We start from the raw sequence: 26,426 nt of genomic DNA on the forward strand, positions 1-26,426 counted from the left end.
TTAGAGATTGTTGTGACTTTTATTCAATTTGAAATCCGGATTAAAATAAAAGCAGTGAGAGCAAAGCTTTACAAATATTACATTACTATGTCATTGATATGGCTTTTACACTGATTGGATACAGGGAAAAAAAACCTAACTAACATTAGAATTAAGGCAGTAACAACATGTGCACACCCAGCCAGCCCTGCCAGTCTTCAGTAGAAAACTACTCTGCTCAGGTGGAGTCTGACGGCCGCATGCAGGTCTCACTGCATGCAAGGATAGGCCCTGAAGAGCTGCACTCCTTAAAGGGAAAAAGGACCCTTCTCACTGGCCAACAATGGCCAGGAGCAGCTTCCTGTAATCTCCACTCGTGTCACTTGCGATCATTGTGCTTAGGGTCTTCTGATACATCTGGGTGAACATCTGTTTTATCTGAACAAGGTCAATCTGTAAGAAATATCAGGATGGAAAAAAAATCTGTTAAGAGAAAATGCTTTTGTTGTCTTAATACTATATAACAATCAGAATGGGGAAGGACAAATGGCTGACATTCCATCTCATTCACACTAGCGCTGCCGTCTTCCCTGAAGATCTCATTTGCCATGGAGAGCACTGGAGAGATGCGATGTAAGAACCATCTGCTATCCCTAAACACCAGTTATCTGATAACAGGACAGCTTTATATAATATTAATAACAGAGTGAGTGTTGGTACAGATGCCAAGAAATGGAAACACGTGTACATTCCTAATGGGAATGTAAGATGGGGTAGTTACTGTGCAAAGCTGTATGGTGTTTAAAATGGCGGTTCTACTGAACTATATATAGTATCATCCAGCAACTCCATTTCTTGCTAAATTTCCAAACGAAATAGCAGGGACTTGAAGGGATTAGTGTGCACCACAAGCATAGCAACATCATTTGTCAAACACAAAGGCAGAAGCAAGACAAGTATACACAGACACACAGTCGTACACAGACATGGTGGGTTGACACGCTGCCCTAAAATTCAACTTCCAACACATGATGCAGCAGGAATTCTGTGAAGCCCAGATGGAGTGAAAGAACTCTATGATTCCATCTACCCGGGGAACCTAGTGTTATCAACTCAGGACAGACGGGAGAGAAGACGCAAGAGGGTGGCTGTTCATGACTATTTCATGAGTATAAATTTTCAGTTTTGCAAGATGTAAAAAGTTCTAGATGATGTGACAATGTACAACAATGTGACTGTATTTACCACCACAGTACACTTAAAAATGGTTCGAATAGTAAATTTTATTATGTATATTTTATTGCAATTTAAGAATAGATTCTGGCCGGACAGTGGTGTCTCACACCTTTAATCCCAGGACTTGGGAGGCAGAGGCAGGTGGATCTCTGAGTTCAAGGCCAGCCTGGTCTACAGAGTGAGTTCCAGGACAGCCAGGGCTACAAAGAGAAACCCTGTCTCCAAAAAACCAAGCAAGGAAACAAACAAAAAAATAGAATAGATTCTGCTTAGAGAATTTAGGTGTAAGAATAAACACACATCAAGGATTTAAATATACCCAAATTTTAAGCTGGCTGTGGTAATGCATGCCTTTAATCTCAGCACTCAAGAAGACCTTTGTATGTTTGTGATCAGTCTAGTCTACATATTGAGTTCTATGGCTATGTAAAGAAACCTCATCTCAAAAAAAAAAAAAAACAAAACAAATAACCAAATTTTGTTTGTCCCCAGCAAACAAATCTACCTCCTATAGTATTATTTAATAATGTTTGCTTTCAATTAAAAATATTAAGCTGGACATAGTGGCACATGCCTTTAATCCCAGCACTAGGGAAGCAGAGGCAGGCAGATCTCTGTTACGTCTAGGTCAGCCTGGTCTATAAAGTGAGCTCCAGGACAGCCAAGGCTACATAAAAAGTCCTGTCTTGGAAAAAAAAACATAACAAAACAACAACAACAACAACAATAAAACCTCCTAGAAACCCAAACCCAAAAACAAACCAAAAAAGTAAAAGTAAAGACTGTTGAATTTAAAGGTTATTTTGTAATTAATAAGGATGCTAACTTTGATATCCAAATGGATTTATCTAAGCTCGGAACTGAAGCTTAGCTCAACGACAGAGTATCTGCTTAGCATGCACAAGTACCTTGGTTTGATTTCCAGCATTGCAAAAAAAAATAAAAATAAAAATAAAAAAATCAATCAACAAAAAAAGCAAAGCAGACACAACGATGCATGTCTGTAGCCCTAGCTACTATGCAGCCAAGGCAAGAGATCACTGACGCCCAAATATTTGGGGCCAGTCTAGTCACTGTTAATGAGACCTCAGTCTCTTTTTAAAAAAGTAAAACAAACATACAAAAACTAGCAATCTCCCATAAACCCATATTCTCCACAGGCCTTCTCACATATAAAAGCTTTAGTGCTGTCTTTCCTGAGAGCGGAAGTCTCTTTTACTACTGAAATCCCCACAGAGGACACATCTTTCCTAAGGGTTTCATAATCAAGACCCATGAAGAAATCACCACGCACAATGAAGTAAAATCTGACAGAAAGTGTCCCCTTGCCTCACCTCACTTCGAGTGACCACAATCCTGACCAGGGTGGAGTCGTCCGTGCCAGCGCCTTTCATGGAATAGTAGAGTCGTTCAGCAAAGAAGGCAGGGCGGTTGAGGGCGCACTGCACTGCAAGGCAGACATGCTTTAGAGCAGGGTCCTGGCCGGACCAGCCAGGCTACCTCTGTGGCTTCATGCACTAAGCCTGGTTTTCATTTTTTTTTTAAAACAGAAATCTGAAGTGTGTTGATAATCTTTTCCTCAGCATATATTAATCTTTGTAGGTGAATCAGATAGGCAACTTCCAATTCTAGAGGATTCCCTGTAGCTAGCACTCTACTTTCTCTTAGCTCACGAGATGCAGTTGCCTTGCATGAACACATGCACTGATGTAGACTCTACATTTCCCATAGGAAGTCTATAGGAAGTGCATCCCAGATTAAGTAACATCTTACTAGAAGAAACGACAGGAATCTGAACTCTTCACATTAACAATGTAATTTCTAGAGCCAGGAGAACGACTCAGCAGATGAAGTGCTTGTAACAATCCTGAAGCCCATCCCCCAGATCCACTTCGAGCTGGAAGGCAAGAATCACCTCCATGAAATGTCTTCTATTTTCCATGTGTGCCATGGCGTGCACACGCCCATAACACACATAGTACACACTCTCACACACAGGGAGAGTTAAATTAAATGTAAAAACGTAAGAGTACCATTTGGGGGCTGGGGATGGCTCAGCGGTAGGGCTTTAGCATGCATAAGGTCCTAGGTTCAAGCCTCATCACCATACACATACACACACAATATCATTTGGCTGAGAAAAAGCTATGAATATAGTTAAAGAGAAAACAGACTGTCCAAGATTTGAAAATAGCATTTGGAACTCTGAGTCACTGGAAAGTTACTTAGCAAAGTGAGTGTCCACAGATGGCAGAGGGCACACACTGTGCATTTTATCATGTTAGCCCCAGTTAGTGCAGTCACATTTCAGGCACCCCACTGCGAGCACCAAGGTGTCAGTAATACTCTTATTCTTGTAGTATCTATGGACAGAAGTCCCACACATCTAGGTGTCAGGGCACCAGAAACATAGTAAAGAGTCTCATTTACTGTGTTTATTAATAGTACGGTATGTTCTGAGGGCTCAAAATGATGCTCAGTGTGCTATGTATACATGCAGAGCATGCGATTAACCCCAGCACTTAGGAGGTAAAGGCAGGTGGATCTTTGTGAGTTCGAGGCCAACCAGATCTACAGCATGAAGCCCTGTCTCAATAAATAAGTAAATTATGTATTAATTTTACATAAAAAAAGATGTTTTGTGGTAGTACTATTAGCTCCTTGGGGCTTTCTCATTCATTAAAAGGTCTGTGATATACTGGGGTCTTCTTGCAGTACTCAACAAAGATATACAAATGAAAGCCAAATCACCTTAAACAAACAAACAAACAAACAATCCTTTTGGTCACACTATCAGTCACTCATAGAAACTTATACAAAATACAGGATTCACTCAGTTTCTGCCTGAACAGATCCTGGGGATACTACAGCAACTGTAACCACTCAGTGAAAAACAAAATAAGGTAGAGTGCAAAAGTGCCTTACAGATGGTCTTCAAACCACTTTCAACGTATCCAGAAAATTCTCGGCTTACACTGCTTAGCAAATCTCGATTAGCCATCTGCAAACAAAAATGTCAGAGTTAAGCATTTTCGTATCTTAAAATAAACAGCACATCTTCAGGAGAGTTCAAACCCACCCTGGAATAAGCCTCCATAGTGGCCTTCAGCTGAGGGAAGCTCCTTGTGGCGAGAATCATGTTGAAACAGGATTCATCCGTTCCCAGTCTCCCCTCCCCAGCCTGATAGAGACGCTGAGCGTCCTCCTGGGCCATCTGGTGGTTCACACTCTGCCTCTCGTCACGGTTTCCCTGCAAGAGGAAGGCAGGAATTAGAGATGAAATTCTTTCTCCAATCTAGTCACTTTGGGATTTATCAAACGTGACTGCATCAAGTCTGCCACAAAGGCCCCGCCTTTCCAAATCACTATTCCATGACACTTGGTTTTGGACCTTGGAATATATGGTCAGGGTTTTGTAAGGTTAGAGTGAGGGCTTCAGAGCTTTGAGTGCTAAATTACAACAAGATGTCTTTAACAAGGAAGGGATTATAAACTGTCTTTCAAATGAAAAAAGGGTAATTCTCTTCGGCTAGGATTTGAGATCAAAACACTCTGTAGAGTCCCATTCCTATAAAAGTGTAAAGCAGCAAGCACTCGATTTGTACCGGGCATTTCACTCTAAGAAGGGACTATAAAAGATTTCAGATCTAACTACATTGTTATTATACACATATTTATTATGTGGGCTGAATATAGCTTAGTGGTAGGTAGGCAGTCTGCCCTGCATGAATGAACCCCTAGATTATTCAATCCCAAGAACAGAAACAAAAGAAAACAAAAACAAAAAAAAAATGAATTTACCATGAAGACTCAATAAAATTGACGTGTGAGGGTCTGGAAGAGGGCAAGTCCTACTGCCCACCTGAGGAACAAAATGGGAAGGTGCTTCTTAAAGCTAGAGACGTCTCTTTTGACAAGTACTTGGCATGAGAAAGGGTAACTGAACATCACACAGGAAAATGTGTTCAAAAGGTGGCTGAAGCTCAGAGCCCAGGCCTGAAACCTCTAGCATTCTCTTGCAAACACAAATAATAAAAGTAAAAGTATTTTAAAGGTACTCAGGGAAGAAACTTCAAATTGTCTCTTGGGTTTAAGTACAATAGTCTCCATTTTCTAAGAAGTGACTTCGCTTTTCCCACCTGAGAAAAGTTCGGATGGGCCACGGACCCTGCATAAAGACAACCCAACTGAGACTCCCTCCTGCTTTGCACTCAACACCTCTGCCTGTGCCCCCCTGCTATCCTTGATTCCTAACCTCCTCTCCTGCTTTGCACTCAACAGCTCTGTCTGTGTGAATTTAGTCTTTCCGACAGTTTCCTTTTCTCATTTTTGTAGCTCCAGCCTTTGCACACGATCCCATACCCACAACACATCTTGTATGCTTTCTGTAGCTCTCTCTCCATGGCTCCTCAGAGTCCCTCCTCCACATCTAGGTCCCTTGAGATCCTGTGGTGTTGTACACACGCAGGCAGCCAGTAACTCCTGATACTTAACCAGTGGGTTAATCTTTTGTGTGTCTGTCAAATACATCAGCCTCATCTTCCTCTTTTTAATACTATCCCAAATACCCTCTTGGAGTGTTTCCTGTCCTCTCTCTGTATACCTGGGGAATAATAAGGTAGATGCCAACTGTAGAGAGAATGTCTTGTGTACTGTGTGGAAGCATCATCACCTGCCAATAAAAAGCTGATGGTCTACTAGCAAAAGGCAGGGCTAATAAGGTGGGGAGGGCACTGGTAGAAAGATAGGAACTCTGAGGAGACAGTCAGTAGAGGGAAAGGATTTGCTACGTGGACTCCGAGGAGACAGACATGAAACCGAGAAGTAACCAGCCACGTGGCAGACATAGAATAGTTTAATGGATTACATAAGTTAGGAGCTAGTTAAGGGAACAAGCCCGAGCTTATGGCCTACACACTTACTCATACTTAAGCCTTTGTTATTCGGAAACTGGGGCGCATTTGGGAAAGCTCGCACTTACATCAACTGCAGTACTCTCCTGTACTCCTGCCTCTCCTCCTATGGCTCCACTACCCTCTGGCACTTGCACTGTGGAACACACTAACTGACATGACACTGCTAAGCTGTCATAGACTTCGCCTTCATCTTTGCCACAGAGCCTCAGGAAGGTTAATGAAATGAAATCTAAAAGAAGTTATTTTTCTATTCCTTACAAAAGTCAGATATACAGAACTCAGTCTCAGTAATAACTAGAAGAAATCTGTCCACTACATTCTGTGTTGTTCCACAAAGACAGCAATAGTTCAAGGAGCTAACTAATAATAACCTATGTTCCCTTCACTAACAAACAGTCATTAATATTATACTCACCTGGCACATGGACACGAGGAGACGTTCAAAATGTCCCGAGGTATCTGACCTAATGTCCTTCTCAAGGTCTCGTCCAAATTCCAATTGATAACATCTAACAATGTCTCGAATTTCTTGATTTGTTCTTGTGCACAAAATCTCTATCAATACACGTTCTTGAGTTCCTGCTCCCTACAAGAAATGAGGAGAGGATCACACAGAAGCAAAGGAAGTGCTCAGAAGATAACCAAGCTGTATCCAAATGATACAAAATCACCGTGCCTCATCTATCAGTGCGAATTCAGAAGTATCAAATTTTGTGAGGCTACATATATTAAGCAATACAAAATCATGGTAGAAAATCAGATAGCATACCTGCATTGCCTTCCGTAAGCTCCAGGCATCATAGTATGTAGAAGGCATGAACAGCGCAAGGATTAATTCTTCCATATTCCCACTCAATTCTGACTTGAGATCTTTAATTAAATCCTGTTTAATGACATATGAGAAGGAGGTTTACAGGATTCCTGTATCTCATTTCACATAAATCATTTACAAAATATAATTTTAAAAGTTTTTTTTTAATATGTGTATGGCTGTTTTGCCTACATATATGTCTAAGTACCACATGTCTGAAATGACAGCGGAGGCCAGAAGAGGGTATTGGAGCCCCTGGAACTGAAGTTACAAAGGGTTGTGAACTGCTGTGTGGGTGCAGGGAACAGAACCCGGTCCTCTAGAACAGCAGCCAGTGCTCTTAACCACTGAGCCGTATCTTCAGCCCCTCACTTAAATCTTTTAAGGAAAATATAAAAAAACTAAATGGAATTGGCACTATGAAAGTCAAATTTTCAAATGTGAATGTGATATACAAAGCAATGAGGAAATTGATGAAATTCAGTGGTGAATTCATTGTGTCTATAAACACTTGAATAACCGTACCACATACAAAGACAGAGGTCCAGTTAGAAAAAGAATAATTCAAAATAACAAAATGAGGGACGGTGAGAAGCTGAGTGGGTAAAAGACACTTGCCTGGGGCCCACATGGTGGAAAGAGAGAACCAACTCCTGACTTCCATATATGTATGACCACATGTACACACCTGTACTCATATAGTCATCCACACAAAAATAAATACATAAATGAATGTAAAAATAAAAAATGAGCAGATATTTACTTAGTATAAGAAAATATTTTTGGCTCTATAAAGAAGTAAAAAAAAAAATCACTATTATCTTGGTCTTACTGAGAAGATAAATATCTAAAAAGATGACATAAAGCAAACTGCACTCTAGGGTTAGTCTTGTGCGCCGTGTATTCAGAAGCTGAGCTCTGTGCCACTGTCCAGACTGCAGCCTAACCTTGGGGCACTGTCTTAACCAACGTGCTGCCCAATAATCTCTGATTGGTTAATAGAAGACTAGACTCCATGATTGGGCAGAGGACAGGAAGAGGCAGATGGACCTGGGGGAGGAGGGAAGGTCCCCGAAGGAAGGAGGGGGGAGGTAGTTACTATGAGGCATAGGCCATGAGCAGGTCGCCAAAGGACACACATGCGACAGAGCAAGACTCAGCTGTCAAGTCATGGGGCATTTATCTGGTTATTAATAGACTAGTTGGGTTTTAATAGTCTCAGAACCTGCGCAGCCCAGGTTTGTAGCTTGTTCACAAACTCTTTTTTGTGCTGTTTACTAGAGAGCTAAATGGGAACGAGTGGGGAGGATTCCCCTCCCCCATAAAAGTATCTTTATATAGGTCTGGGGTGGTTTGGAAGAGAATGGACCCATAGGCTCATCACATGTGTGAATGCTTCATCCTCAATTGGTACAACTGTTTGGAGAGGATTAATAGACGTGGCCTTGTGGGAGGAGTCACTGGGTGTGGGCTTTCAAGTTTCAAAAGCCTACACCAGGCCTATTATTACTTTCTTCCTGCCTCCAACTTTCAGATAAGCTGTGAGCTCCTAGCCATTGCTCCAGCACCATGCCTGCTGCCATGTTCCCTCCTATGATCGTCATAGACTAACCCCCGAAACCGTAAGGCCCAATAAACTCTTCTATAAGTTGCCTTGGCCATGGCGCTTTTTCACAACAACAAAAAAGTAACTAAGACAAGCACCAAGTAGGTAACACAGAAACAAAAGCCAGGTGACTTTTAAAGTGGGCTAGGAAACGCAAAGAAAGCTTTTAGTTCATACCTTAAAGAATATAGGAAAATGAACAGGCAAAGAGGAAGGAGGCAGTTACTTAAGACAAAATAGATGGGGGCTGGAGAGATGACTCAGTGGTTAAGAGCAGTGACTGCTCTTCTAGAGGTCCTGAGTTCAAATCCCAGCAATGACATGGTGGCTCACAACCATCTGTAATGAGATCTGGTGTCCTCTTCTTGTGTGTCGGAAGACAGCAACAGTGTACTTACATATAATAAATAAATAAATCTTTAAAAAAAAAAAGCCAGGTTCTCAGCAGTGCAATTATCTCCAGTATTTTTGCTTATGAAGTAAGGTCTCAGCCATTTGTACTAGAACTTTAAGTGTGCACCACATTCAGCTCTTTACAAGAAGGACCTCTTGGTTTGTGTTGCATAATCAATCGGTCAAGAAACAGGACTTATAGCCGGGTGTGGTGGCGCACGCCTTTAATCCCAGCACTCGGGAGGCAGAGGCAGGCGGATTTCTGAGTTCGAGGCCAGCCTGGTCTACAAAGTGAGTTCCAGGACAGCCAGGGCTACACAGAGAAACCCTGTCTCGAAAAACCAAAAAAAAAAAAAAAGAAACAGGACTTATGTGTCTGTCTAGCTACTTTTTTGTCATCTTGGCATGTATCAGGGGTTATCTGAAAAGAGTGACCTCGACTGAAACAATGCCTCTATCACACTGGCCTGTAGATAAGTCTGGAAGATATTTTCTTGATTCACCATTTAATGATGAATGTAGTATGGCTCACTTCAGGTGGTGCCACCACTGGGCACATAGTCCTGGGCTGTGTACGAGCGTACATTAGGCAAGCTGTGGGGAGCCGGTCAGTAAGCAGCATGGTCTGCATTCAGGTCCAGCCTTGCCTTCCCACATGGAAGGAGAAACCATCCCGGTAAAAACTGCCTATGTGCAATGTGGCATGTGTGTACACATCCACATCTATCCATTCATCCACATTCACAGAGGAAGAATACATAAATAAATGAAGAAGAAAATAAAAGACAGCCTGGCAAGGAGGCTTAGTACATACCCATAATACACATGTACACACCATAAATAAAATTTACTACTACTACTGCTGCTGCTGCTACTACTACTGATGATAAAAGTGTGTCTGAACTGGGCAGTGGAAAACAGGTTGGACAAGCTGATGGACAGACAGTAAGCAGGCAGTAGCAGAAGATGTTAGGGAAGTTTAGGACTCTTGTATAAATGAAAAAGCAATGCTAGCCACTTCTCCCCATTATATCTGAGGAACAATGGCATTTTTTTTTTTTGTCATAAATTCTGCTGCACTTAGTCACTGATCAGCCATTCAAGAAATACTTACTAAGGAACTACTCATAACACACCTGCTGCTGGAACATAAAGAAGACAACATGACATGATTTTTGCAAAGGAAGCACACAGGTTTTGAGAGTTGGCAGTGAGACCAGTAATAGCACAGATTTTAAAGAGTCGTCATGGGACCTGAGTGGAAGGACCAGCCAAATGCTATCCCATTTAATGAGAGACACACGGTAGCTGATATTTAAAGCCAGATCTTGAAAAGGTTGCATACCATGCAGAAAGAGAGGAAACATGTAATAACCCAGGAGCACAGTGTGCTCACACAGAAGTATAGAAGACCAGCTCCATCCAGTCACACCATAAGACATGTTCAGAGGAAAGAAAACAGTGGGAGATCACCAATGGCTGCAAAGAAATGGACTATGTAAGGAGCAGATCTTGCTGGGGTCATATCTGTTTCCTGAAACTATTACATAAAAGATTCAGTATGAGGTGGGAAGAGGGACTGCTCTCAAGTAAAAACAGTTTTGAAGAGATCCTAACACTGGAGTGCTGAGGTCTGGGCTGCTGCTATGTACTGGAATGCTAAATTCTGTACCTGGAAGGTACAGGCCTACGTGTACAAGCTTTGGTTGCACACACCTTGTTCCTTGACTTAAAACTATTAGTTAAATAGAATTGGTTACAGCCAGTTACTGGAGGAATTAGAGGTAGGTGGATTTTGAGTTATCTGGTTGGGGGGTGGCGAAGTGAGAGGAAAAGAGGAGAGATGGACCATGAGCACATGGCCAGGAGAAACAGCAAGTATTTGAGGCACACTGCTGGGGAGGTAGCCAGGACCACATTGGAGCCTGTGAAGGCCATTTATCTGTCCATCCCCCCTCAGTATTAGTAAAAATACAGCGTTCAGTCTGACATGAATGTAGACCTGGTAGGCCCTGCTGTTCTCACTAAATGGGAAAAAGCATACCTTTCCATACATGGTCTTAAAAGCTGCTTTGATTTGTTGCCTCTGGTCATTGGAACGGTTAGACACAACATCCACAATTGCTTGCTCGTCTGTCCCTGGAAGAGTCATAGATATTTATGTAAGGATGAAAATGCTTCCAGGGGACTAGATGTCACCAAGGTACGAGTTGACAAAGGACTTTGATTATGACACAGACTTTCCTTATAGGTGTGAAAAGACAATCCTTTTTCCTTACCAAACCCTTTCATTGCTTTGCGGAGAATTTCTGCATCTCTCATAGCATCAAAGTTGGAGGCTGGGAGGATTGTTCCTTGGGTGCCTTGAGTCATCGCAGCAGGCTGATAACAACAAAAGGTGTAAAATTCAAGTAAGGACTTTTCTTGGACAATAAGGCAACATGGAGACTTCATCCAGTTATCATCTGTATGCAAGGGTTTTAGTGCAAGGATATGAGATGTACTACCAGGCCTCATGAACAGACAGATCCAGCCTCCTTCCAAACATACTTGTCTCCTACTAATAGATAGCCACACACCAAACTGGCATGAGACATGAGTCAAACTCGTGAGATTAAAGTTACAACCCTCTTATGTCTTAGCTTCCTTTTTGACAGAAAAGGGGAGATAGATATTGATCCCCAAACAACAAGAGATGATGAGGTGGGGGAGGGGAAACTGCAGTTGGGATGTAATGTATGAGAATAAAGAATAAAAAATAAAAAATTAAAGTAAATAAAAGAAGACATGAGTGATAGCATTTGATTTTAAGATAAGAAAAAAAATAGCATTAATGATGTAGACATGAGTGCCCAAGAGAATTTTCACACTAGCAATGGATAATCTCTTTCCATTTCCTATATGGGGCCTATTTATTTGCCAAGATATGAAATAAACTTTTTTTTTTTTTTTTTTTTTTTTTTTGGTTTTTTGAGACAGGGTTTCTCTGTGTAGCCCTGGCTGTCCTGGAACAAACTCTGTAGACCAAGCTGGCCTCGAACTCAGAAATCTGCCTGCCTCTGCCTCCCAAGTGCTGGGATTAAAGGCATGCGCCACCACTGCCCGGAGTGAAATAAACATTTTATATAATGGTGAGAAAAGCACCAAGTGGAAGTGAGGGGGTACAATATACTTCATATGTTATATTTAAGATAAACAAAGAAGAAAGGCTGGGGTTGTAGCACACTAGCAAGTGTGAATGAGGCCCAGGGTTTGATCCCCATGCTGTAAAAAGGAGGAAGAGATAAATCAGAATCAGTAGAGAATATGTTGCAAGCACAAATCTACAAGGTAATAAAAATTCATTTTCATACTAATAAACAATTTTACACAAGAATTATAAATATACTAAAAATTAGAGGGCAAAGGTATGTCACAAGCCAAGACATTTGCACAGTTTGCAACGTGTATAAACGTGTAGAAACTTGTCAGGCACCACCCTGAACTGGTGATCGAATGAGCCAACAGTAAGTGCCTTCAGACGTGATGTGCTGCGAAAATCATTTCTGTTCAACTCCTGCCAAAAGAGCCTGACCTAAATTTAAACATGAGGAAATATGAGATACTATAGTAGTATCTTCAAAGTGCCCAGGTCATAAACGAAGAAGACCGAGGACCTCTCGAAGAGGACTCAAGATACAGGGCAATGATTCAGTGTTCATGCTGGGTCTCATCTTGAGCCTAAAGGACTAAATACTGGAACACTGGTAAAATTTGGAAAAGGTCTATGCATTAGGTAATAGTGCCACACTATTGAACTTTCTGAGTTTGATCATCACATTGTGTTTTTGTTGGAAGATAACATTTGGAGAATCTAAAGCCTGTGTAGTATTACTGCAATTTTGTTTGTAAGTCTGACTTCAAAATTAAAAGTTTAAAATACACTGTTGTAAATCAACGCATCTGTTTGCTTGTTTGTGATTCTAAGGATTAACCTAGGATACTGTACATGCCAGGCATCACCACTGACTGCATCTCAGGAGCCAATTGCTCTCTTACAGTGCTCAAGCCACGGCTTAAAAGGGATGGGATCAAGACAGCACTCGTGACAAGGTTTTGTTTGTTTGTTTGTTTGTTATTTGTTTTTAGATGTAGTAAGTTTTGTTTATCCTACTATTTCCAAATATTATTTAAACATGTAATCAATTTAATTTCAAATTATAAACACATTCCCTACCACTTAAGGCAAAGAGGCAGGAGGATCTCTGTGAGTTCAAGGCCAGTCTGACATTTATATTGAGTTCCAGGGTAGCCAGGGCTACATAATGAGATACTGTCTCAAAAAACTAAAATTAAAATTTAAGGCTAAAATTTAAATTTTCTTAAAGAGAAAAAAGGTCTGGAGAGATGGGTCAACCTGACCAAAACCCAAGAGGACAATGAAGGGGCCTCTTTCCCAGCTCCACAGTCCTTTGCCCACCCTGGCTGAAGGCAAGTGGGAAAGGGCCAGACCTTCATTAGTTTATAAAAGTCAAGATAAAGGGAAGGATCCAAGGCTAGCAATTTTGTTCCTGTAATTTGCACAGGACATAGCAGAACAGAGCAATGTATAAAACAATGAAGATGGAGACCTATACAGAGAGAGTGAGGAAAGGATTTCAGACATGAGAAACCTTAGAGGGCCATTGAGAAATCAGTTCAGCAGACTTAACTAGCTACCATGGTTAAAGTTCTACCAAGCACTGAGGGGAAATACAACCCTAGTAAGACATAACACTAGAGATCAGAAACGAGGCCAGATGTGGTGGTCCACACCTTTAATCCCAGTACTCAAGAGGTAGAGGTAGGGGATCAGTCTAAGTTCAAGGCTGGTCTACACAGTGAGTTCCTGGAACACATGCTGGCATACATAGAGGAGCTAGCATTAGTATTAGTAAGCAGTCCTTACTCACATCACTGCTATAATCCAAAGAAACAGGGGAGAAAGCAGGATAGGAAGGAAAGGATTCTGTATTGATCTGAAAGAAGAGTGGAAAGTTATAAACAGAAAATAAAACTACCTTCATAAGTCTGAGACATACTGACCACCCACTACCCAAGGTCACAGCTGTAATCACTAAGGGCAGAGAAGCTACAATCAATGCAGGGGCATACACATATCCTCTAGGATAGAGGGACAACATTATCACCTGTGAGAAGGATGGAGGCTGCTCTTACCAAATGTATCAGACACTACTTAACGCAGATGGGTCACAGAAGTGTGGCGCCATCCCTCAGCACGATGAGTTCCAGGTACCCACACTAACTTTAAAAGTAGAAGTAAGATTGCATAAGGAGGCAGAAGCAAAAGTACCTGGCTAGGGAAGGGAGCTTGTCCTCCAGGGTACTGAGATGGCATCTGTCCTCCAGGAAAGCCACCTGTAGGTTGACAGCAAACAACAAACATAGGCCATTTATCTTGAGCACAGAAGCAGAACAGCATCCAAGCTACTACTGGGATAAGCGACATTTTAAGGTCCAGAACAACAGTGGGTTTTGGTACACCTTTCTGCACAGTCATTGTTCTTTGTTCACATCGGTGTCCCTCCAAACAACCATGCTGTGTTTTGATGTCATATACACATGTCACATGTCCCTTTCATTCTACTTCCACCATGCCTCTAAATCTTTTATTCAGGCTCTGTGGCTCACACTGTTAATCCCAGACAGTTCCTGGCTGCCTCTGGCTAACCAAAGGAACATGCTAGTTTTTATGACTTCGCTGTGGTTTTCTCTCATGAAGAATAGAGATGACAATGATAGCTCATATGATTTCTTAAAAATAATTATCCTGGGTGGTAAAGGCAGGTGGATCTCTGTGAGGTTGATACCAGACTATTCTACAAAAAACGTTCCAGGACAGCATAGGTGAGACCAAGTGTCAAAACAAAGAAATAAGCCTCTTCCCAATCCCATAATCTTCATAGGATAATCTTTTGTTTTACTTTTATTTTAAAGAATGTAACTTAATATTTAATTTCATGTTTTGTGTATGAGTGTTTTGATTACATGTATGTCTGTGCATCACATGGGTGCTTTCTGGAAGTAGAGGCCAGAATAGTGTAAGATCCCCTGAAACTGAGCCACTATGTGAGTGCTGGGAATTGAACTTGGGTTTAAGAGTAGTCAGGGGCTGGTGAGATGGCTCAATGGGTAAGAGCACCCGACTGCTCTTCCAAAGGTCCAGAGTTCAAATCCCAGCAACCACATGGTGGCTCACAACCATCCGTAACGAGATCTGGCGCCCTCTTCTGGAGTGTCTGAAGACAGCTACAGTGTACTTACATATAATAAATAAATAAATCTAAAATAAAAAAAAAAAAAGAGTAGTCAGTGTTCTTAACCCACTAAGCCATCTCTCCAGCCCCAATCTTTCCAATATTGATTTATTAAATGAAAAATCAAATTGGGTCTCATACATCTTTTAATAAGATCCTAACAAGTATTATATCTCTTTTACAGATTTTAATTATGTGAGTATGACAAGTATTATATCTCTTTTACAGATTTTATTTTTAATTACGTGAGTACGTAGGTGCCTGTAGAGAGGCCAGATGTGTAGGATCCCTGGAAGTAGAGTTAAGAGGTGGCTATACGCAGCCTGATGTTGGTGTTGGGCAAACTCAGGTCCTCTACAAGGACCATGCATGCTTTCAACGGCTGAGCCATTTGTTTATTTAGCTCCTCTCCATCTTAAAACAAAACAAACTAAAAGCTTGAACTAAATTCAATTCTGATTTCATCTGGAATTTGTCAGAATAGAATCCTGGAGGTGGTTCCTTCAAAAACTTGTTTTTGGCTTTAGGACAGACTAGTTAATAGAAAAAAAAAATTATTTGTCATCTCCATTTTACTGATTATGATCTCATATCAAATTGAGACTATCTACTTAACATTATTTACAGAATTATATAAATATTCCCTGAAGACTACCTTAAATATCATCTAAGTCTGCTTGACAACTGAAAAGCTCACAGAATCGTTACATGGTTTCTTTCTAGACAGCTGGGACGTACCTGGTACTGGAACCTGGGCTGGTCCGCCACCGTAAGACTGTGCAGGTGGCTGTGGATAGCCAGAAAAGCCTGCTCCACCGGGTGGGGCCCCAAAGCCTTGGCCTGGAGAGATTTAGAAAAACAACATTTTAATAAGCTTTACTTCATGAAGAGCCACGGGTGGTAAGCACAACACTCAGGACTGCCATGAACCGATGGCCAGCCTGAGCTACCAAGTGAGCCACAAGTCACTCTGGGATGCACTTGTCTCAAAAAAATACAAGTCTTGTAATACAGAGAATATTTAAGAAAAATGTCGACTGTTATCAGTAGAAAATACATGTCAGTAATGCTGTACCAGTCATCCCATGTGTGTCATCAACTCACAGGACACTGGGAATTACCTTTAAGGGTTGGTGAGGTGCTCAGTGGGGAAAAGCACTCCCTGCCAAGCCTAACCAGCTAAATTGATCCCCAGAACCCAAATGGTGGAAGAGCAGAACTGATTCTGACCTATACAAACATACCATGGCACTCATGGGTACACACACAAGTACACATATGTACATACAGAAACATAAAAAAAAATTTAAACTGAGTTTTAAAAGTTTTAGTATAAACTGGGCCTCATGATCCCAGTACTTAGGAGGCAGAGGCAGGCAGATCTCTGAGTTCTAGACTAGGCTAGTCTCCAGAGTGAGTGCCAGAATTGCCAATATATACAGAGAAACCCTATCTTAAAAAACCAAAAGTTTGAGCTTGGCTTGGTGGTGCACACCTTTAATGCCAGCACTTGGGAGGCAGAGGCAGGCGGATTTCTGAGTTCGAGGCCAGCCTGGTCTACAAAGTGAGTTCCAGGACAGCCAGGACTACACAGAGAAACCCTCTGACTCAGGAAAAAAAAAAAAAGAGAGTTTTAGTATATTTAACTTCTTTAGTAACTTTAGTAACAATGTAAGGCATTATAGTGAGTTTAAAAAAAAAACAACCCTTTTAAAAATTAATTTATTCCTTTTGTTTTGTGGGTGTTTTGCCTGCGTGTATATATGTGCACCACATGCATGCTTGATGCCCTCAGAGTCAGAAGAAAGCAGTATATTCCCTGGAAATGGAGTTATGGATGACTGAGTGCTGGGAATGGACCTCAGGTCCTCTGCAAGAGCAGCAAGTGCTCTTAACTGTTCAGTCATCTTTCCAGCCCTACAGTGTTTTCCTTAAGTCTTTGGATTAAGTGGTCCTAAGACCTAAAGGTCATTTAAAGTTTATGCTTGTCTATTTTTTTTTTTAAGATTTTGTTATTTTATGTATACATGTGTTTTGTGGGTACATCAATGCACTATACTCATGCAGTGCTCTAGGAGGCTGAAAGAGGGTGTCAGAGCCTCTAGAAATGGTGGAACAGACAGCTGTGAGCTGCTATGTGGCTGCTGGAACCTAAGCCAGGTCCTCTGGAAGCAGTCACTGCTTTTACCCACTAAGGCCATTGCTCCAGCCCAGACATTCTCAACCTGTGGGTCGAGAACCCTTTGGCAAACCTATATCACCAAAAATATTTACGTTACGATTCCTAACAGTAGCAAAATTAGAGTTATGAAGTAGCAACAAAAATAATTTTATGGTTGGGGGAGTCATCACAATATGAGGAGCTGTATTAAAGATAGCAGCATTAGGAAGGTTGAGAACCACCACTCCAGACCCTCTCAATCTATAATAATCAAGTAGTGATTTACACAGGCCTTTCATTATCAAGAACTTTACACCTGAGCTTACTACCTAAGTTTTAGCTCTCCGTGGCTAACTTAGAGTAACTCTGAACTCTCACAATACAGCAAATAACGCCGAGGGTAAGGGGGGATAAAACACAACACTTCAGCAAATCTCAAGTCCTAACTTACCTCCAGGATAGGCTGGAGGACCCCCTGGACTTAGGGCTCCAGGATAGCCCCCAGGGGCTGGATAACCTCCAGGTGCGGGGTAGCCTCCAGCTCCTGGATAGCCACCACTTGGTGCTGGTGGGTAAGCACCTCCTCCCATCGGTGGGAAGCCACTAGGGTACGGATACTGACCCGCAGTGGGGAAAGAGGACTCCTGACCTGCAGGCTGGAAAAATCAGAAACATGTACAAATGGACATATAGGACCCACTTAAAAAGAACAAAGAGTATACAGGTACCCCCCACCACAATGTATCATTTCTGCTATCTTATTATTAACTTTATCAATTCTATTCCACTTTGTCAGGATCTTTATTACAACTCAGTTAAAATCAATTCTATGTGAGGTGGACAAGAGCAGTCCATTTCTCTCCAGGAACCCAGAGACAGCACCAGCTGGTGAGCTCTCTCCCCTTTGCCCTGGTCTCTCTGTATGGCCTTACTATACACAGGCAGGTTCCCCTCTAACTTCTGCTCTTCTTGCTTCCAGCTCTGAATCCTGTGATCACAGGCATGTACTATCACACCCGCTCTTATCAAACCTTAAATTCTCAGGACCAACTAACCAAGCTGACAACTTCCTTCACTGTTGTGGCACATGGAAATGTGATGAAGACCCTCTCCTCCATCCTAGGGAGGAATCAACAGTGAACAGAGCCTGGGAACCCAGAATGCCACACACAAGACTTCTACTCCACACTGCTCAATACTCCATGACTGACCTCCAGGAGAATTGAAGCAAGAAAAAATAAAATTTTATTTATTGTATTACATCACAGACATGTTAGAGTTGTCTACTTCTGCAAAGACTAAAATGATTGCTACAATCCCGCTTCATACACAGGGACCTGAGAACATATTCATAGTTCTCCTTTAAAACTATATATTTAGCTTGGGTGAAGATATACACACTATCATTCACCTGCAGAGGCCCTTCTTCTATTCTCCCCAGGATACAGTATAGCGAAACATACTTTTTAGTAGCCTCAATTATGAACTTAGCCCCCAGAGTAGGAAAGCTATCACCAAGTCCAGGTGCTCTGATCTGTAATTTAGTGTGTGTGTATGTATGTATGTATGTATGTGTGTGTGTGTGTGTATGTTGCATTGGCTTAGAAAATAATTAACATTTTTAAAACCTAACTTTCAAGTTTTAAAAAACAAACCTTGAGAGCTGGGCGTGGTAGGGCACGCCTTTAATCCCAGCACTCGGGAGGCAGAGGCAGGCGGATTTCTGAGTTCGAGGCCAGCCTGGTCTACAAAGTGAGTTCCAGGACAGCTAGGGCTACACAGAGAAACCCTGTCTCGAAAAACCAAAAAAAAAAAAAAAAAAAAAAAAAAAACCAAAAAAACAAAAACCCAAAAAAACCCAAACCCTGAGCCGGATGTGGTAATGCATACTTTTAATCCCAGCACTCCAGAGACAAGAAGCACGAGGATCTCTGTGAGTTTGGAGTCAACTTGGCCTTTATATAAATTCTAGGCCAGCTGGAACTACACAGTGAGACCTTTTCTCAGAAAACAAACAATAAAACCATGATTCAGTTCACATAAAATACAGGTTTCTGTCTTTACTCAACCTAATCTAGCAACACTGGGTGTGTCTCCCAGCATGGCCACACTGGGCTAGAGCTCAGTGTCCATATATGACACATCCTATTATTTTTCAGACAACACTTGTCTTTTCTCACCGATTTATAGCCCTGGACACTTGAGTTCATGACTCCTGCTCTAGGGCACAGGCTACTTCTATGTAACAACTGTATGAAAAATAAAAGTGATTTTAGCATTTTGATAGCAATACTTACAGGATATCCAGGGAAAGGTGGGTAGCCAGTGGGCGGATAGCCTGGGTAAGACATTCTGTAACAACAACAACAAAAAGTCCTTTGTAATTTTTTTGTATATCTTAAGGCCTTTGAAGATATACATACACATACACACAGTGTAATGGTGGTCACTAAATGTGGATAACAAGGCCAAAGATGGTTCAAGTGGATTAAGACTATTTGCTTTGAAATATAACCTGAGTTCAATGTCTCAGATAAAGATGGTAGGCAGAAAGAATGAGTCCTCCATGCTGTCTTCTGACTTCTGCACACTTGAAGAATGCACACATCCTCTGTCACACACACAATGTGAATAATACTTAGGGTGTAAGCAAAGAGTATGACAGGTTTCCTTTTGTCCTCTGTACCATAGTCTGTACAGTCCCCAGCTGCAGCCTGGTGAGGAGCTACTTGTGGAACTTGAGTACCCTGAGTTCAAACCCCAGTATCATGTAAAAAGCCAGATATGGTGGTACAGCCGTGTGCCTGGGGAGATGGAGACATGAAATCCTCATGCTCACTGGCTGGCCAGCCTGGACTGATCAGCAAGCCTCAGGTCTCTGCGAGAAGCCCTACTGAGCAAGGGTGACCTCAAACACTATTCCAAATGGAGAGGAAGTGAGTGGCTGAGGGTGGACACAACGTTCTAAGAAGTGCTGGACACAGACTAGCAAGAAAGCAGAATGACAAATACAGGGGACAGGGTGGGATGTAACTGTGATGGGTGGTCACCAAAATAAAAATGAGAGACTGAGGTAGAAGACCAGGGGGGCTACTGACGCATCAGGCATGGTAGCTCACACCTATGATCCCTGGGCACGAAACCCTGAGATTTATGCCCTGTACCCTGAGGAAAACAAAGGTAGTGAGGAGGCTGTCACGCCTGGTGTGGAATTACATACTCACACTGCCAGACCACATCCCTCCCTTAGCTGTCAACAGTCACTATGTAAATGAACCAGTATTCTACTGTAGGACGGAACCTGGTAGTTGTATCCCTCTGTGGAAATGACTCCTTTTCTTCTTCAATTCTATTTCCATGGCACGTCCTTGCAGCAGGTCTCACCATAACACTGTAGCTAGAAACTGCTAAAACTACCTTCCCTGCGTACTCTAGCTTATACCGTCTCAGCTTCCCACTATCCCTGGATATCATCATTAGCTGCCCTTTCCAAGAACTACTCTTATGACCCAAAATCCACAAGGATTCACTGCTGACGTATCACATTAAGAACTCACAGGCAGTGTTGCAGAGGTATAACTCAAGAGTGTGTGTTTAGCCTGCCTGGTCCTAGCTTCAGAATCCATTAAAATCAGGGAAAAAAAAATTACTGGTCAAACTTCTACTCCCCTTGGCACTGACTCCAATTTATAGTCAACAATTTTTTCTCTAATTTAAAAGATTGGTTTCTCTAGGGTCTCTCCTGTGTACCTGTGTATATCACATACTTGCCAGGACCCATGGGACAGAAAAGAATGCTGGATCCTCTGGAACTAGAGTTAATTAAGGACAGTTGTAAGCTGCCATGTGAGCTCGGAGAACTGAGAAGAACAGCAAGTGCTCTCACTATTGAGCTTTCTCTCCAGCCCCATCCTCCAGGCAGGCATCATTCCTTCATTTAACCCACTCTTACCCCCAGGCAGGCATCATTCCTTCATTTAACCCACTCTTACCCTCAGGTAGGCATCATTCCTTCATTTAACCCACTCTTATCCCCAGGCAGGCATCAGTCCCTTCATTTAACTCTTACCAGCTTGGCCCTCAAGCCTGTGCTCCTGCATCATTTCTTCCTTTAGTTGGAACTCTATCACTCCTTTCTTTATATAATACCATGAACAAAAAGTGGGATTCTCATATTTTATACATGCAAATCTCCTGAAAATTCACTGAGGAGTACACTGACCCAATAGTTCTAGGTTGGGAACTAAGAGTCTGCCCCACTCCTCCACCCCCCCCCCCTTTCTGCACAGGTAAGCTCGAACTCTCTATCTGTCTGTCTGTCTGTCTATCTGTCTGTCTATCTATAGATGAGGCTGGCCTTGAATTAGCAACTACTGCCTCAGCCTGCTGAGATTACAGGTGGTGCTACCATTCCCATACCATTTTGTGGAGATCAGAAGGCAACTTGAGAGATTAAGTTTTCTCCTTGCATTGTATAAGTTCTGGGGATCAAATTCACAATGTCAGGCTCGGGAACACACACATTGTTGGTTGTTCGTTTACCTATTTGACACAAGCGAGAATCAGCTGAGAAGAGGGAACCTCGGTTGAGAAAATGCACCCATCAGACTGGTCTCTAGGCAAACCTACTGGGCATTTCCTTGATTGGTGATTGAGGTGGGAGGGTCACCATGGGCAGTGCCATCCGTGGGCAGGTGGTACTGGGTTGTGGGGAAAAAGCAAACTGAGCAAGCCAGGAGGAACAAGAAAAAAAGCAGTGCTCCTCTGGGGTCTCTATTTCAGTTCCTGCTTTCAGGTCCCTTTGTTGAGTTCCTGCCCTGATTTCCCTCATGATGGACTGTCACCTGGAAGTACAAGATGAAATAAACCCATTCCCCTCCAGGTTACTTCTAGTCAAGATCTTTATCACAGCAGTGGAAACCGAACTAGGACGTATGTTTAGCTCCTGAGCCCTCTCAGCAGCCGAGATTCTGTGTTTCTCACAAAACTTCCGAGTTAATGTTGACTATACTTTGGTACCAGGGCATTTTGGCATTTCTGGAAATATTTTCTAATTTGATTAATTTAAAATAGTGTGTTTATCCTCAGTGTAGACATAAATGACTTCCATTTCTTTCACAAGTAGAGGGGCAGGTCAGTGGCATAACCCTCGTGTGCATAGTGCCTGCGTCAGGTACCCAACAGCAAAAGACAACAAACCGGATTCAATTCAGTTCTCATTATAATAAATAAGCAGTAGCCTGGGTGCTAACACACTATTCAATTCAGTTCTCATTATAATAAATAAGCAGTAGCCTGGGTGCTAACACACTATTCAGGGAAAAGAACGCATGCAGCCTTTTTGTGTGTCCAATATAAGAGGATGTGATAATAAGTGTGTTATTACAGTGCCCCTTGACATAATCATAGGCGCAAAGCTATGATTGGGAATATATAATATTAAAGTTTTTAAGTCATTAAGGTAAACGGAGGCTGGAGAAATGGCTCTGTCTGTAGACTGCTTGCCATACACAATAATCTGAGTTCCAAACCCCCAGTGCCCGTGTAAAAAGCCAGGCGTGACAGCACAAATGCAACCCCAAAGGTAGGGGCTGGGAAGACCAGATGGAATCTCCATGGCCAGTCTAAGCAATCAGTGAGAGTGCTGCTTCCAAGAAAGGCACTGACTCCAAAAATAAGATGGAGAACAACAGAGAAGGTCATTTAATGTCAGCTTCTGGCTTCTACATTGTACACACCAGCACACACATGTATGCAGAAACATGAACACACACACACTACGACAGTAAGATATTAATAAAATTGACTCAGTCTGGTCTCAATTAATTGAAAGCCAAAAACCTGTGCATAGAAAGAGAAAGAAGCTAAATTCTCTCTCTCTTTTCTTCTTCTCTGTTCTTGATTACCATCAGGAGTAAGGGCAAGCCTGCAGCTTCTAAAGGACTGTCAGAGGGTCAAAGGAAAGAGAGCAGGATCAAAAGGGGGAAATCTGAAAGTAATTTGTGAAATAATGCTTAGGGTCACAAAAAGGCTGACTCTGTAGCTCAGAGGTAAGTGGGAGGGAGGGAGAAGGGGAAAGAGGAATCAGGGAGAGAAAGAGATAGGGAGTGAGGGGGAAAGAAAGGAAGAGAGAGGGCAAGGGAGAACACATGTGTGCCTCTGGAGAGGGAGAACTGACTGGGGAGGTGACTCTTGCTACAGAGGTCTGAAGATCAGATCCCCAGACGCTGGGCAAGCTAGCTCGGATCTCTAATTCCAGCACCCCTGTGGTGAGATGGGAGGTAAAGACCAAGAAAACCCCTTAAGTTTCCAGGCCAGCTAGCCTGGGGTATGGGATAGGTAGCCAGAGACCCACACCCAAGACTTTCCTGACATCCATATGCACATTGTGGCATGTGCACCCAGCCCCACAAACTTGTACACACATGCATGTACACACACAGATAAAAGAATGAATCACTCCAATGACAAAGTTCTATTTCTACATTTTAACTACTATATTAAATCTTACCTTTAAGGGCCTAGAGGACTTATACCAAGATTTTTAAAACAAAACAAAAATAAAGCAAAGATTATCTAGGTATTAGCATATGAAAAACTGAAGCAATTTCAGTGCACCTCGAAGATTATTAAGTACCAGAAATGAAATGCCATTTCCATATAGGTCACAGAAATACCTTCACAAATGCACATTTATATAGGTACTAGGCTATTCATCATAGCATCATCTGTAATAGGAAAAGTTGTTCAAGATAATCTAAACATCACTTAGAGATAAGTGAAACATGAATGTTCATAAAGTGAAGCTATAAACTATACACCTTCTAAAAGTGCTTTTAAAAAATCCATTTACAAAACCATCTACCATACGTGGTAAATTAAACAAAGCCAGGTGGAAAACAAGCTTTCTGCTAAAGAAATACACCCATTTTCTTCTCTCTGTAAACAAGCTCACAGGAAGGAGACAGGGAAGCAGAAAAGGGTGGCATCCTGACTGGGAGAGTGCATGCAGGTGTGTGTGTGGGGGGGGGGGGGGGGTTAAGGACAAAGCAGCTCATTTTTCATGGCCTTTTAGCCCCTTTAAACATTGCTCATGTGATCACTTCAAAAAGTAGACTTTAAACTTTTTGTAAAAGGCTAACAAACCCTAGGGTGACTCAATAAATTACTCAGCTCTGCTCAAGTTAACAGGACTTTTCTGAGTGAACCAGAGCTTTTGTTTCCCCTTTAACACTGTTACAAACAACCTTTAGAAAAACTTGGAAAATCCAATCTTGGTTCTCCAAACCATCTCCACCCAGTGAGTCAGCTAGTAAAAGGGTGGAACTATGTCAGTCTCTCAACTGGCAAGAGGCCTAAGAAGTTAAGGGTGGGGTTGGGGGTGGGGAACGGTGACAAACAGGGAAGGGAAACAGGAAGTGTGACTTAAGCCAGGCAAAAACAGAAACAGTTTCCCAAAAGCCACCTCTAGGTTCCGGAAGGGCCATTTAAAGCAATGACTGGGGATAGATAACAGGGAAACAGGGCTTAGTCCTCTGCGTGGGAAGTTAGCCCTCTACTTAACCATGAGGGCTAAAAGGTGGTTTAAGTTTGCGGGAGCAAAATTGTTTACTCCACTTGTTTCTAATGTTTTCCTTGCCTAAACCGTAGCTCATTACACTTGTACTGTAATTGGGGCAGTTACTTTATCAGAATGGCTCGCTATCACCTGGCAGCAATTAGGGAATGTAATGGATAATAGTAAAATACCTTTCGTCTTTTCACTTGGTTTAGCCATTCCTCTCTGCATCTTGCTTACCTAGACGGCTGATATGGGTCAAGGACAAGGGGAAAAAAAAATCTAGATTGTTACTAGAGTAGTTTCCAAGGATTTTAAACCGGAGCTTACATATCAGGTTTGTGAATTCTGCCCTAGGTGTCATTAAGCACGGCACAAATTCCTCAAGTTCCCCTAAATTTGCTGTGTCACCAAAAAGTCTAGTCACTAGTCAAAGCCAGCTTTCGGAGCTGTTAGTCGGCCTTCTGGCAAGGGGCTTCACCAGGGCCACCCTCGGGCCGTAAGTCCTCCTCTTGCGGCCCACCTGACCGAAAGTGGGGTACCACTGCTGCCTGGCATCCCACTCTAAGCCTAACAGAGTGATTTACCCACAGACCTTCCCAGTCCTCCAGCACGCGGGGAAAGCATGCCCAACCCACCCCAAACACCCGAAACGCGTCCGAGTCTCCGCCACCCGGAGGCCCACCTCGTTAGGACACGCGCGGGGCTCTACGACTACGGTTGGAAGGCCAGACCAGGGACTGGGAACAAGCTGACTGACCGACGGACGAACAGCAAGGGGAGGGGGTGCGAGTCCTCACCTGAACAAGAAAGCAGCGTCACACCCTAGCCCGCTTTCCTGCAATATGGAGCCAGGGAGGGCCAGAGGGCGTGGCGCATGGGCGGCGCGAGGGTGCTAGCTGCTTGGACCGCCCCCAAGCTCGGGCGGGACCCTGAGCCCCTCAGGTGGCTTAGCTAGTTTTAACACGTGTCTATATCTCAGCGAGGTGAATCTACTCCAGGTGGTGCTACTGTAGAAAGGAACTGCAGCTTTGGGTCGAGCCGCCCAAGTGGGCGGAGCAGAGGGACTCAAAGATAGAGAGCTCCAGGCCTCCGGGTATCCAGAGAACCTAGGTTTGTTTCACGTGACTATAGGGAATTGTGGGTAGACAGAACTGGAGTTGAATTAAGCAAAACTTAAGTAGGGTTCAAAGTTCTACTGGTCCATTAGTGTTAAACTCACCATATATAGAACTAAGTATTTGAGGCACTTACATGGAATGAAAACATACACAGAGACATAGTGAAGTGGTGAATGGAGGTTACAGGTCAACCAAATTTTCGCCCTTTTGTTTTTGTCTTTTTGCCTTTTTTTTTTTTTTAAAGGTTGGTCTTACTGGGACTGATGGACAGTAAGGCAAGACTGGCTGATCAGTGAGCTCCTGGGATTCATGTATGCATTTTCAGTGATAGAATTACAGGCTGGCATTT

General features: G+C 42.5%; 1 protein-coding gene across 5 annotated transcripts; it reads right to left on the bottom strand.

Moving 5' to 3' along the window:
• Positions 1 to 25,989, bottom strand: Anxa7 (annexin A7). Of its 5 annotated transcripts, XM_029469069.2 has the most exons (15): positions 25,757 to 25,989; positions 21,818 to 21,940; positions 19,696 to 19,750; positions 17,850 to 18,054; positions 15,976 to 16,077; positions 14,274 to 14,338; positions 13,873 to 13,938; positions 11,221 to 11,323; positions 10,986 to 11,080; positions 6,901 to 7,014; positions 6,547 to 6,717; positions 4,295 to 4,465; positions 4,141 to 4,216; positions 2,550 to 2,662; positions 1 to 432 (listed from the first exon to the last, which is right to left on the bottom strand). In XM_029469069.2, exons 3-15 carry the CDS (start codon positions 19,747 to 19,749, stop codon positions 310 to 312), a joined length of 1,458 nt encoding a protein of 485 aa, XP_029324929.1. In that variant the 5' UTR covers position 19,750; positions 21,818 to 21,940; positions 25,757 to 25,989; the 3' UTR covers positions 1 to 309. The 5 variants fall into 5 exon arrangements, with proteins under 5 accessions (XP_029324929.1, XP_029324928.1, XP_029324930.1 ...); XM_029469068.2 differs by lacking the exon at positions 21,818 to 21,940 and having other exon boundaries at positions 25,757 to 25,987; XM_029469070.1 differs by lacking the exons at positions 21,818 to 21,940; positions 25,757 to 25,989 and adding an exon at positions 25,642 to 25,750.
• Positions 25,990 to 26,426: the final 437 nt, after the last annotated feature.

This window comes from Mus caroli, unplaced genomic scaffold (genome assembly GCF_978045245.1).
Source record: "Mus caroli unplaced genomic scaffold, Mus_caroli_1 scaffold_12, whole genome shotgun sequence".
Lineage (NCBI taxonomy): Eukaryota > Metazoa > Chordata > Mammalia > Rodentia > Muridae > Mus > Mus caroli.